Source organism: Scomber scombrus, chromosome 3, assembly GCF_963691925.1.
Source record: "Scomber scombrus chromosome 3, fScoSco1.1, whole genome shotgun sequence".
Lineage (NCBI taxonomy): Eukaryota > Metazoa > Chordata > Actinopteri > Scombriformes > Scombridae > Scomber > Scomber scombrus.
In genome coordinates, this window is record NC_084972.1 from 12,632,021 (window position 1) to 12,646,541 (window position 14,521).

At 39.0% G+C, this 14,521-nt stretch overlaps 1 protein-coding gene across 2 annotated transcripts in view; it reads right to left on the bottom strand.

Moving 5' to 3' along the window:
• Positions 1-14,409, bottom strand: part of LOC133978205 (MICOS complex subunit mic25a-like) — a 49,413-nt gene extending 35,004 nt beyond the window's left edge. Inside the window, exons 1-5 of one of the 2 annotated variants that reach the window (XM_062416587.1) lie at positions 14,173-14,409; positions 13,682-13,729; positions 13,432-13,522; positions 12,775-12,829; positions 11,369-11,525 (exon numbers count right to left, since the gene is read on the bottom strand). In XM_062416587.1, the coding sequence (XP_062272571.1) occupies positions 11,369-11,525; positions 12,775-12,829; positions 13,432-13,522; positions 13,682-13,729; positions 14,173-14,256 (435 nt within the window). In that variant the 5' untranslated portion in view covers positions 14,257-14,409. The remainder of the gene's footprint in view (positions 1-11,368; positions 11,526-12,774; positions 12,830-13,431; positions 13,523-13,681; positions 13,730-14,172) is intronic. The other variant, XM_062416588.1, reaches the window with a different exon arrangement.
• Between the last annotated feature and the right edge of the window lie 112 nt (positions 14,410-14,521).

Sequence of the window (14,521 nt, forward strand, 5' to 3'; positions counted from 1 at the left end):
TTTTTAAACACACACACGGACAGACTTAATGGATCTCAGTATATTTAATTTGAAATGCCTAGCCGAATCATGTTTGCTGTGGTTTTACCATGAGGGTCACCAGATGCACCCGCTTGGCAACGCTTCATGCTTCATTTAGACTTGAAACTTCAATGGAAATGGAAAACATGATTCTGTGTGTGTGTGTGTGTGTGTGTGTGTGTGTGTGTGTGTGTGTGTGTGTGTGTGTGTGTGTGTGTGTGAGGTGGAGAGAGAACACTACGACTGTGCGTGCGTGAGTGACAAGATGAGACCCTTTGGTCTCCAACACCACCTCATATGGCAAGAAATGCTTCCTTGGAAATCAATTATGTAAATACTGAATTATGCAAATAGTAGTACATTTGAATAAATCTATGTGTTTGGGGAGAAAAGATTTTGGTGTGGTTTTCTACTTGGAGTCAGGAGAGGAGAGAGAGAGAGAGAGAGAGAGAGAGAGAGAGAGAGAGAGAGGAGAGAGAGAGAGAGAGAGAGAGAGAGAGAGAGAGAGAGAGAGAGAGAGAGAGAGAGAGACAGAGAGAGAGAGAGAGAGAGAGAGAGAGAGAGAGAGATGAGGGCTAAAATGAGGATTAAGCTAGAGAATGTCACTAGCAGACACAGTTTGTGCAGTCAAACTCCTGATCTGGCTTTTTAATCAGGGAGAAAGAGACAGAGAAAGTGAGAAAGACAACCATACGCACAGAGGAGAAAATCATTTACTAATTCATTTCTTCCTCTCATATCTCTATGAGAAGAAGAACGGTGAGCACATTTATCATGTGTGCCAGTAACACATGCCAATGGTACAGTTGAGTGCTTCACCCCAGCTCTTGTTTAGTTGATCCTGATGTTCGGCTAAAACTCCAAAGTTTTTGTGTGGATTTGGCCTATGAGCACACTGAGCAATCGTTAGTGAAGTGTGCATGCATGCACACGGTGGCATTCAATAATCTCTAGTACATTACAGTATCACTTTGATAATGGACAAAATAGATTGTAGTTGGACAGAGAGATACTTCAGGGCCGGTCCATTATATTTAGTTTCTTTTTCTCATTAGTGTTCCATATGTATTGAAATCCAAGAATTCAAATATGTATGTATGTTTTAGCATCAAAATGCCATTTTCCTAAGCCCTTCTGCAGACTCCTATTTGTGTTGAAGACTTTAAATGAATGTAAGATATTCAGTGTATTTTTTTTAAATATTGTCATAAGTAGTGTCTTAATTTGTGTGTTATGGCAAAAAAAGTTTTTTGTCAGGTCACAGTGACCTTTGACTACCAAATTCTTAAATTGGAAAAAATTTGAAGAAATTCCTTTCAGGCGTGGAGGCATACACATATAACAACAAAACTGCTCTTGCTCACAATCATAGAGACAAAAGGAGAAACAGACAATAGAGGGCAACACACCCCAGCAGTGTATGACGTTCAACTAAACACCAGCATCTACTGATTTGTATGTAAACCCAAAGACTGTTTGGGGTCTTAAAGCTCATCATCATCACTGGAGTATGTACATCCATACGTCATGACATACCACTATCCTTTTACCCATTGACAATGTGTGTGTCAACACCACAAGTGTCATTCTTCACCTGTCCTGTTTCAAGTAAGCTACACTTTGACATAATAATTGATTCATATTTTGATTATTTCTTTGATTAATTAATTCATTGTTGAGGTGACATTGTCAAATTGCTTCATTTGTCTAACCATCAGCCCAAAATGCAAAGATATTAAATGTACACCTATTTCAAAAATCTTCACATCTGAGAAGCCTGAAAGAAAAGATATTGAAATTTAAAGGTTGAGTGTGTGTGTGTCTGTTACATTTAAGCTACTGCCATTAAGCCTAGATCTTTGTATTTCACAGAATACCAGAGTTTTTAATCTGGTGTCTGTAGTGAATTGCACGCACTGGTAGTGATGCGTTTTACGTAAACCAACAATGATTGCTTTGCTTTGATTTGGTCAAGCGGGGTTGAATGTCCTTAGCGTACCCCAACCACGTTGCATCATGAGGTGGCGACCGGCTCATGTAAAAAGTGTCAAGGGACTGCAGTGATGACGTCTACAGTGTTTGTGTAGTTACTCTCACTACCAATAAATGGGGGGAAACAATTCCAAACTGCAGGTTTACCACATACACTCCAAATGCACATACTCGATCAGAAAAACAGGACATCAGTTTAAATACATATGCATGAATCATCACACTAACACCTGTGGGTGATTTACGCACCTGCATGCATTCACAAAAACACAAACTCACACATACACGTGCACACATTACAGTAGAAACCAGAGGCATGAATTGGTTAGTCTTAGCTGTTTGCTCATTAAATGTGTGTTATCGTCACATAGCTGGAGGAGGTTAAATGAATTAACACTTCATCAGCCTGCTTTCCCACCACAGCCTGCTGGAAAGACAGATAGAGAGAAGGGGTGACACAGAGAGATAGAAGATGGTGAAAGAGACATGTCAGTTGAATAACAAAACGGAGGATAGAGGAAATGAGAGAAGATAAGAAGAAAACATGGAGAGTAGTGAGAAAGAGAGAGTGTGATGGGGAGAAACAATAACCACAGGCATTTTCTGTCTTCTCCACTTATTTGCTCTAATTAGTTTTTGTTTTTTTTACATTCAGCTTAAAATAAAGCTGAGTTCTGTTAAGTTCAACTTTTTAAATCTGGAGATCCTACTTCTTCACTTATTAATTTCAAACTGAGGTCTGATTAGGAACACACGAACTGAGGAAATGTTCTGATTTGAACCGTGTTTACAGTTTCACTTGGCTACACTTGTCATTTGGATTTTCTTGACAGGTCAGGACTTTGCTTGAAATTTCAATATCAACTTCTAACAACTAGGATGAAGCAACTGTCAACTGACTATATTTTGTCTGTGATTGATGCGACTTTAATAGATTGACAATTTGCATAGAGGGTGAGACCCACACTTTGATTGTTCCAGCATGAAACATCATTCCCCAATTTGAGAACAAGCATCTGGGAAACATTACTTTGCCTCTGGATAACAAGTCTTGTCCAGCTGTCTCATTACATCATGATTGCTCTCTGATGGGAGTGGTATTCCACTCCTACACATTTGTCCTTTGAACCGACAGGATTTGTGCTAGGCGCTCCCTCCTCTCTCACTGCTCCGCACTGATCAAAATCTCCTCAGCCGGTGAGCGCTCTGCTCGTCAGCAATTACCGCCGCTCGAGACGATGGGGGAGCGCTGTGTATGTGTGCGTATGTGTGCAAGTGAGTGCGAGCGTGCACAAAGGGCTTAACTGCTTTAACATGCAGAAAAGATGTCAAGTCTGTGATTACACTAGCTGATAACAACCAGTTTAGCCATGTGTGAATGTGTGTGTCTGAATTGCTGTTGTATTTTAGATTGTCGGATCCTATGAGGAAGAAATTCTGAGTTTATATCTGTGTGTACTTTCACAGTATGTCACACTTGCAGACATCAAAGCCATCACTATGGTGAAGGTTAATGTTCACCCGCTCGGTTTCAATGTAAACCTGTCTCACTCTGCTACCATATCTACACCTGTATCTATCCTTTTCTTTTACCTTTATCCATCTTTGTATTTATTAATCTCTTTCTCTCCCTCCGTTCTGGATTCTGACACCAATTGTCTTCTCCCTCACTTTCCCTGCTTCACCCTCTGTCTTTGGCTAACAAGCAGTGCTGGCTATCTAGCCAGCTGGCTGACAGACTCAGACATCTGAATCTAATACTTTACCACACTCCAAGTCTCCTTTCTCTCCATTTCAGCTACTTCAGCCCATTCCTGACTTTGTCTTTCTCTGCACTCTCTGGCTTAATGCTTCCATATGCTCACTGCTCCAGCCGCTGCCTACTTTATATTGTTGACTATGACTCCTCTCTCTAGACGCTCCCATAAAGACGCAGACCTTTAATTCTGATCCTGCCTGAGTATACCAACACATCTGCACTGGTGTGTTTGTATTTCCTTGTAACTAATAAATAACGGATGATGCACAGACACTGAATGAAAGCACAATGTTAAAGTCTTCAGTCCCATTTGTTTTGCCTCATAATCTGCTCAGCATGGATGTCTTATCATCTGCTGAAAAACAAACAGACTTGTGATTCTTATTTTAGATATATGTTGTCATCTTGGGCCATGAGAGGGGAAAAAATCCATCCAGAGATTATTTTGGGATTGACTGAGTACAGCTGAACCAACATGTCCGTCTGGTGCTAGAAAGCAAACACTCAAAGCAGCTGAAGTGATCCGAGTTGACAGACTGATGTAACCACAGGCTGGTTCAGTGAGGAGTGGTGAGATGGTGGGCTAGTAACGTTGTATTTACCATCAAATCATAACAGATTTGATATGTGATGACATCTTTTGAACATGCAACAGATTTAATAATATCTAGAAATGCCAACACTGTATGTAATTGTGGAGATAAAGGACACTAAAGAAAACAATTGTGGTTAAAGTAATCAGTAGCAGTTAGGGAATTAGTAATGTGCTGAAAGAATAGATCTGTTGCAGACAAATATATTTTGTGATCACAAACAAATGTCTTTTACAGTTTGACAGCAGGGGGGCCTGCTGGTTAGTGAGAACATCTTGTAACTGAAAGGCTACATATTCAGTTCAAAATGCACCGTTTCTACTGCAGTCAAGTGTGATTTCTTGTTGTCGCCATGCAGAAGCAGGGCAATACTGTTAACATGTGTGGCATCATCCGCTGTGGTCTGAGTGTTTGTCATCTCAGGTCTGACTTAAATTAATGTAGGGCTTTTCACCCTGGTTTTCATCATCTTTCTTTCGGACAGTGGCAAATGCTTTGCTCTGACTCATCACTCACGAACACACGCACGCACGCACACGCACGCACACAAAGGACAGGGACTGAGGGGTTGAGAAGAGAAGGATGGAAAGATGAGAGACAGAGGAGGAGAAATAAATGCTGGGAGAACATGTTGCCCAGGAGCACATGTTTCTGTGCAGAGCACGCATCCATCCTGCTTTTTAATCTCCTAGCAAACAAAACATGCTTCAACAATGCCATCTAGTGACCAACTGAGGGACTACTCTGTTTCCTTTTCACATTGTCACAAATCATCAATCTTCAAAATACATACCAACCCAGACCAGAGAATGTAGCCACAAATAAAATATGGTCAAATGTCATGTTTTAAATGGGAATGAGGTGTGTCTGACTACTCAGCAAAGTAATTAGCACCCCTCACTCTGTGCAATCATATATTTTTACTTCAAATTCCTATTAAATAAGCACTAATATGACAGAAGTACCTGATTTCCTGTCATCTGCCCACACAACAATCTGGCTTGGGTGTTAAAGGAAAGAGGAGGTGTGACAGAAGGACATCAGGAATGACCAAATGGGCTCGTCATCCCTCATCACACATTTCTGCTCAAACTGTATAACCGTCAAAATTCTCATATCAAGATGTAATTTACAGTTAAATAAAGGATTCATACATAAATCAATAAGGATTCTTTTTTTTTTTTATTATTAAAAAATCTGTTCAGTCTACAGTTGCATGGCTCGTTACAAGCAAATCTTGTATTCAAACTGTTGCATTGTGTTAAATTTTGACCATTTGGATGAAAGTGTCAGCTTGATCCCTCTGTAAAAAAAACAACTGGTAACTTTGATAATATGTTAAATAAAAATGTTATGATATCTAGCAAAAGGAGTGCTTTTAGATCACTCACAGGTTGTACCAATGATGGATTTGAAAACTTATTTTGCTGTTGAAGTCTTAATTAATGACCATCTTTAGCTCTATTAATACTATTATTATTATTATAATTAATATTATAATAATATTTGTACATCTTCTTCATTATTCAAGTTCTGTTGTTAAACTCTGCTGCCTGTTCAATAAAGCTGTTAGTTGCGACTCTCATTAATTTACTATTAGCCCACATGCTGTGTGTAGAGCATTTTGCTAAATATTAATTTATTCATTCGTCAGCATGGATGCAGTTGGCATGAATGAACATAGAAAAAATACTGTGTGGAATTCATTCTAGTTAGTTATTATTGTGGTTGTATGTGGGGTTTTTTGCGCATTGCCCATTTAACCTCTTTTGTTTTCTGCTTTATTAAAGACATTTTATTTTTTCTGTGCATAAGATATGCTGATGTTTTGCTTCAAGCTGCTCTAACCTTAATGCTAATCTAACAGCAATCAATTCACACTTACGTTGTGTTGCAAGTGTTCAGAAGTGATACGAGGTCAGACCTTGTGACTTTCATATAAAAGTTACTTATGTTGGACATGAGCCCAATATATTAAACTGCTATCAGTTTTATGTAAAAAGGTGCATGTCTGAAAGGGCTGAAATGACATTTGAACAGATAAAGATTACAAATGTACCAATGTCCCAACACAGACTTTCATTAAGAACTCTGAGGTTTGTAACACTAAATAAATGTAAGCCCTCACAATGTACTATAAGCTCTGAATGATGCTTGCCTTTAAATATGCAGTTTATGCAAAAGAACAACAGTCACAACAGCTGTTTTAATATCTGATATTTTTATGTCTGCGTCTTTTTAATGTTAACAGGTACTTTTAAGATTTTTCTCATTTAAATGTACGCACCTGACCTGAATTAAAATTATTATTAGGTGCTATGATTTCGCTGTCCACCACTGGTATTTTCATTTTTCTCCTGTTTCTAGAGACAGGATGAGACAGTAGCTTTTAATATACAGGACTACACTCAAATACAGTAAACTGGCAGGTTACAAACATTCACCTGCAACCCCCACACAGGTACTAAAGTCTATTCTTCTCACCCACCTAGAAAGCTTCTGAAAGTCAATAAAGCAGATGCTTGTTATTGTCTGTCTGTATGTGTATGTGTATGTGTATATGTGTGTGTGTGTGTGTGTGTGAGAGAGTTGTTTGGCACTGAATGCTGGTGCATTCTAATCCCATTTTATTTGCAGCACCAATGACACCTCTGAGGCAGGGAGAATAGCTGGGGGAAGACAACAAACACAGGAGGTGCTAATGAAAGAAAGGAGAGGAGAGAGACTAGGTGTTAATGTAACTTCTCGTCCCTTTCATGTCTCCACTCAAGGTGTAACTGTTAAATATACTAAATATACCCTCAGAACAAGGTAGTATGACACTATATAACACATAGTTATATACACTTAAGCTTCTGTCTGTAGGTTGGCCGAGAAGTTTGACGTTCAATAAGCATAACTACAGAAAATAAAAACACTGGCGGAGTGCATAGGTTGCCGCATTTCCCGGCCTGTGTTTATACAAGCTCTGAAAACGTAATTAAATATTGTGAATGAATGAGATAAGTGGATAATACAAGTCTGGACCATTTCTCAGAACTTCGTAATTTTGGGGGCACCACATCTCCATTACTACCAATACGGAGCTGATTGGTGCGGGTCAGCATTGAACACGCTTAGTGTGTAGTAGGACTGAAAGAGAAAATAGATGTCAATGCACTTTGATCTACCATGATTTAAACACCTGTAAAGTACATTTTTTATAGAGTAAAGCAGTTGTTGAACAAAGTGCTTTACTGGGAAAGTTATATTACAAATACCTGGCCAATCACTATGGAAAATCAAAAAATTGATTATCAACGCATACTGTCTGAACCACACCTCCTTTGCAGTAATTGTACACACTAGTACTCAGCAACACGAAGGCACTCTTAAAATACGAAAAAAGTATACAGCAAAAGGGAGAACAACACTAACAGGTGTTACAAAACAAAAATGAATTTCGTATCAAACAATATACTATACTGCAGTACAAAAGTATTTAAGAAATACAATTCACATAATTCTAAGACAATATGTGATTGACTGAACTGTGAATTAACTTTGCAAGCAGACAACCCCTTACAACACATGTGCCCACACACACACACACACACACACACACCCGTGATCAACACCTGTGATGCAGGTATGCACATCTACAGATACATACATGTACGTACGTATACGCACATAAATAGTCACAGTGGTGGCAGTGACGGTGAGGCAGGAGTAAATGGCTAATGTGAGTGTTTGTGACAGGCAGCCTGAGGCAGTGTGGGGAGCAGCTCAGCTTTCTGACAGGTGTTGCGTCCACACCTCGCTCACCTCCTCCTCACCCCAATACTAAATCACAGCCTCCATGCTGGGGTGCCTAGAGTGCATGTGAGGAAATAGGCTGGGTGATGCTCGCTATATATGTGTCTGTGTATTGGGATAGCGTCACAGCAGTGTGTATGTGTGTGTGTGTGTGTGTGTGTGTGTGTGTGTGTGTGTGTGTGTGTGTGTGTGTGTGTTTTTTTTTCTGTGTGTCTGTCTCCTCCTCTGGGAAATAAGGCAGCTTCTAAACTACTCAAAGTGGTGAGTTTAAAAGGTAAAAAAGGAAAGAGAGGAGGGGGGAGAGCTTTTTCTTTCAGCCCCCAGCTGCGCTGTTGCCGGTGGATACAGGGTCGATGGAAGAGAAGGAAGCCCACCTGCTAAGCGGAGAGATTTGATAATGGAGGAGCTCTTGAATCAGATTCCCAGGTACTTTGAATCTCCTCAAAAGCTGAAGCAATGCAACATAAAAATGCACATCTTTGATGTGAACTTTCCTAGGTTTCAGCTCTGTCTTTGATTTGTTAGGTATAAGTGACAATTCAGACAAGGGAAAAATCAAGCTGGAAAAATATGAATGCTTTAGACAGTTGAGCAGAAAAAAGTAAGTCAGAGGTGAGACCGAAGAAGGGGGGCAGGTGAGAAAGGGGAACATTTTATTAACACCTGAAAGGAGCAAAAACCTTTCTCCCTCCCTTCTTTTAACTTTTTAAGACAAAATTCTCTTCTTTGCACCCACACCCAACTAAACTCAAAACTTCCTTTCAGCTGCGTATGCATACACACAAACACTGATATATGAGAAACCTTTGATCCAAGTGTTGACAAAAAGACACTGAAACCTGTCAAGCACGCCCATCATCAGTGACAGAGTTGGGTCAACACTTATTTTCTGCTCTGTTCAACCACAGACAGAATAAACCTTTAATGCGTCTCCCCATTTCTCCACACATCTAAACACACAATGACAGACTGTATTGATTTGTCATGTCACAAAAAGTAGAAAACAAGGCTGTGAGGAAAGACTGTCAAGTTTCTCTTGCGATCCAACATCATTAAATGTGTGGAGCCTATATCAGTGTAAGCCAGCGGCTTCCTTTAGTATTCATTACAGCTGGCTGGCTGGCTGGCTGGCTGGCTGGCACAGAGACAGGGTTGTAGGAAATCCACGGCCTTTCATTTAAGCAGTGAACAAAGCAAGTGAAAAAACACCAAGGAGGGAATCACAGATTATTGATGACAATTGATCACAGCTCATCAATATATATATATGTCAGTGTCATGAGACACACTCCCTCTAAGGTTACATACACTTGTTAACAAACAAGTAGGTACATATGCTTATAGGGCTGCAACAAATTATTATTTTCATTCAAATAGAATCAATCCATAAAATGTCAGAAAATAATTTTTTTTTAAAGTCCATTATAATTTCGTAGAGCTCATGGTGACTTCTTCAAATGTCTTGTTTTGTCTGATCAACAGTGAAAAATCAAAATACTATACTCAAAATACTAGGTTGATATCATGTATCTCATATAAAAGATTAAAATCCTCAAATTTGAAAAGCTTCAACCATCAAATATTTGGAGTTTCTGCTTTAAAAATGACTATAACGACTACAACTGATCAATTTATCAGCTTATGATTGCCACTTAGGAAAGTATCCATTCATTGAGTCAAGCTTGGTGAAACAGTCATGTCCCTCTTTTTCACCTCTCTATCACTCCTTCATACTACACTGATGGTGGATTTATTATCAGTTTAAATTCTGAATTTTGATAGGAGCACTGTATGTGGCAACAAGTACATTTTTACAGTCCTAACAAAACAAAGCCATCACACAAGGTCTAAATGCAGAAAACAATGAATGCACTTGCCACATTTACATGCATACAAGAAAACAATCTACAAGTATTTTGTTTACATGGTGTTTCAGTCACCAGGCTACTGCTGAGAGGCAGAGGCTGGTAAGATTACGATTTTTAATGCATATAAATGCTGTCTTTGATTGAGTGGTAAAAATAATAGAGGACAGCGATGTTCGTGTCCCTGCTTACATCCAATATTGAATACTGTGATTATCCATACAGCATGCTGGAATAAATGATTGTACGTGTATCCAACAGGAGAGCACCATCAGTAGTTTCCATGCTCTAGTAAGCTGCAGCTACTGCGCATTTCACCCATCACATTAACCGGTATGTTGTTCCCACGTCAGTCACATAATCTAGTCAGTGCAGAGACTCATATAATCAATGGTAGTCTTCTACGACGCTTGTGAATATCTTTAATATACAGAGTCAACATGGCTTTTTTGGTATACTGATAATGATATTTGATACCTCATCTTTAAGGCTAGACTGAGTGCAAGCAAAGAAAATAGATATAACAGACTATTGCATCTGCTAAGCAAAAGCTATGCTTCATGAGTGATCACTGAAAAGGGCAAAAATGTGACAGGAAACACTGAAATAGCAAGAAGAAAATCATAATTAGAAGATCTTAATAACTTCCACTCATATGTTTGGTGGTCAGCTTTTACAATAATGTTCTTGATTTGCCCAAATAGTAGACATACCATGGCTGTAAATCCTAATTATGAAAATTAACAACCGCCTGAGACAAAAGGTGCCATTCAAAAGTGTAAACAGGAGAGGGCACTGTTGAGCAATACAACAAGGTTCTGGAGGAGAAGAAATCTACCACTTCTGACAAATAATCCGAAAATGTTTATGGCAAATGATGTGATTAAGTCATACATTGGTTGTAAAACATAGCCTCCTACTCTCAACAGATACAACTTGTATATATACAGTATATCTAAGTCTGAAAATCAAAAATATGTCTGAAATAAGTGTCTGATATGCTGTCTATGTAAAATACATTTCTACAGAAGATCACACAAATGATAGGTATGTGAAGTTATGCTGTCAAAAGAAGTGCATACAAGCGTACAAAATGAGAGAAAGAACACAAGTAAATATGAATTGTTGTTTTGATAAATTTGAGGGAATACACACATTATGGACTTTTTGTTTAAAAGGTATACAACTACTGTGTAACAGGTGATGTGCCGTTTTGACAAAGTGTAAATTAAGACATCAAATCATTAGTTTCAGGGGGGTCCCCTGACAGGGGCTATTCAGTACAATAAAGTACAGGCCCACAAATAGTCCTTGTACCAACCCACAAAAGCATGACTTACCAGCATCTTAACCTTTGCTTGCTCTTCATGGGCCTTCCCTTTCTCGATGAGGAGGGCAGGGGTCAGATCATCCAGGCCTGCGGTGACAGCAGTCTCTCTCTCCCTCTGGGCCAGTCTCGACAACTGCTCCTGCACCAGCGCCTGTTGACGCTCAAAGCTGGAGTAGAGGAAGATGAGAACTTTTTTAACCTTTGGAATGGAGCAAGATGTGAACTCATTTAACCTTTGGCCCTTGATCTATCCAGTGAAAGTCTTCTAAACATGCAAGTTATTGATCACAGAGATATACCCAGTTGCGTCAGAGAGATATTAGTTTTCTGTAGGTCAATGTCAATATTGGCTTTGAAGTCACATGTAACCAGATCCATTTTTTTTCTAAAGTATTATGGTAGTTACAGTGTGGAAATGCCAAAAACAAAATGTATACATTTGCAACTCTACAACTGTTGACTAAAAGACTGAAAGAGGATGGTGAATATGGCAGTCATAACACACTTGATTAATAAATTGTTGTGTTGAGTCTAATTTAAGTATCACATTGAAACCAAATCAGGTTTGGTATTGTCATGAAAAAAACAACTATAGAAGTTTTAAATTAAGTCAATATAATTTGATCCCAAAACATTATAAAATAAGGCCAAAGACATTACCATAGACACTGTCACATATTCTCAACACATTTTCACAGTTATCAGGTTCACAAAGAGAGTACTAATTGCTACTACTATTTATTAGGTTGCCTTAAATACTTCTGAAATATTGGCCAGGAGACTATATGTGTAACTCTATAAACCTACATTAATAATGGATTACATTGCAGAGGTTTGGTACTAATAACACTGATCAAACGATAATAATATTGTATATAATGCCAAACATAGTCTCAGGAAACAGCATTGTGGTGAGAGTGGATCACTATCTGTAGAGGTTGAGCATAGTATATGAGCATTCCAGTAGCTTAGCAGCAGTCTATACAGACAGACAGAGTAAATCAACAGGGGCAGTGCTGACAGGTCACTCTGCATGTATACGTTCCCTATAAACACTGCACATGAGCATCAAGTGTCTGTCACTTTCACTGGCTATAAGTTGACTGTGTCAACACAGAAGGCTCCCCCCTTTGATATATGAAAACCAATGTTATGGTCATGTTTTTGCACTCTAATATTTACCAAACTGAAGTTGGAATAAAGTTAATTGGAATCTCAGGAAAGCGTCAAATTCCAAGTGAGCCAGGACTGACAAGCTTTTATTAAAAAATCAAAATACAAACTACATGCCAAATTATAGCAGATCTCTCCCCAAATATAGATAGAATTCAACAAAAAGGGAAAGTGAGTTTATTTCTAAAGGGTTTACTATGTTCCGAAATACACACATCAAACCTTGACATTATGAGCACTTACTCTTTGCGCAGTTCCTCCTGTATTTCTGTAGAGGAGGATCCTGTTGGTATTGGAACTGAAAATCAAATGGGATAAACATCAGTACTATTAGCACTCACAACAGAGCACACTTCATCATACAGTGGATCAGTTTGAAAACGGAGCAGCAAGAGCAACAAATGGTTACACATAGATGAAGGTTTTATAAGCGCTGGCCAATCAGGTTCCTTGTGGGAATGACTTGCAAATATATCTACTGTAAGTCGCCAAAAATGGCACATCTTATGTATATTATTATGTACCAATACAACAATGTACATAAGACCACTTTAAAAAACCACTTTATATAATTACTAAAAGGGAAAATAAAGGGAAAATACAATACGAGCTAATATATTTGAGCAATACATTAAGGAAGCGCTAAACACACACTCTCTGCAACTGATTGAATATTTAAAATAAAAATAATATTAAATATTTAAAAAACATATTCAAATAAATGTGTTCACATACTGCAAATTTATATACACTATATTCTGTGTGATTTATAATTAACAATCTGAAAAAGACACACAGCAGCACTACTGACCTTTACCCTTAATACTATTCTAATCAGCCCCTACACTGTATGAGGACATGTTTACTGACAGAAAGGAAACGTCTTTGAGTGGGACGTACTTGGTTTGTGACTGTCCGGCTTAGATTTCGGTGGCTTGGCGCTGTCAAACCCCTGAGATTCCCTCATCCGCCGGAGAACATCCTCTGAAAGCTGAACAGGAATGTGGGAATGAACACTTAAACACACACATGCAAGCTCCCTGGTGTTCATACAGGACAGCTGTGTGCCTTGGCAAGCATCACATAAAAGTTAACTGGTTTAAGAGTTTATCAACCAGCCTGCAGAAGTGTCCTTAAGCAAGTCCCTTACTTGTCTATCAGCTCCAGATGTGCTGCTGTACAGCAGTGCCTGACCTCCCTGAATAGTAGGATAAAACAGAATATGCCTAAATGAAACAAAAAATATTGTTACATTGTTATTTATCCGACTCTGGGAGAGTTGCCAGTGGACACACTTGCTAATTGTGCATATGAAACTGTCTTAAGTTTTCTAGCCCCCTTGTATAGTAGTTGATATAGTTGATCTTGCTAACATTTAGCGCCTGGGGACATTTCGCCTGCATGTCAATGTTACAGGATAAGAGTGTAGCTACACTGCATTATGGCAACTTGCATTTAATGGGGGACATGACCGGGTTCATTTGAGGACACGGGACCTGTCAGCTTTTCAGCGCACCCGACACCACCGCAAAACCCCCTACTAGCTAACCATTATTAGCCTTAGTCGTCATGTCTAATAAAATAATTCAAACTTTGTCTCTGAATTGTCAAAATAAAACGATAACGTTGCTTTATATCTACCTTCACTCCTTCAATTACTGTGACCTTCTCGTTTTCGTCCAGCCCGAATGACACTTTCCTCGCCGTGCTGCCATTTGCTCCCATGTTGACCAGCTGCTGTCTCACACTTGATTAGAAACAATGATTAAAACCCTGTCTTGTCTTGTGACAGGGAGACATTCGTGAGCTGGAGTCGCCGCCACCACAGCTACCGGTGGTCAAAATACTCCAATAAAGGTCACTCTGACGCTGCAGTATCCTCAAATCTTATTGGTTTGATAGAATAATTCACATCCAATGACACTGTGTAGTTTATCGTGAGTGGTGAAAGGGTTCATGGGAATTGTAGTGGAGTTGTAGTCTGGCCATT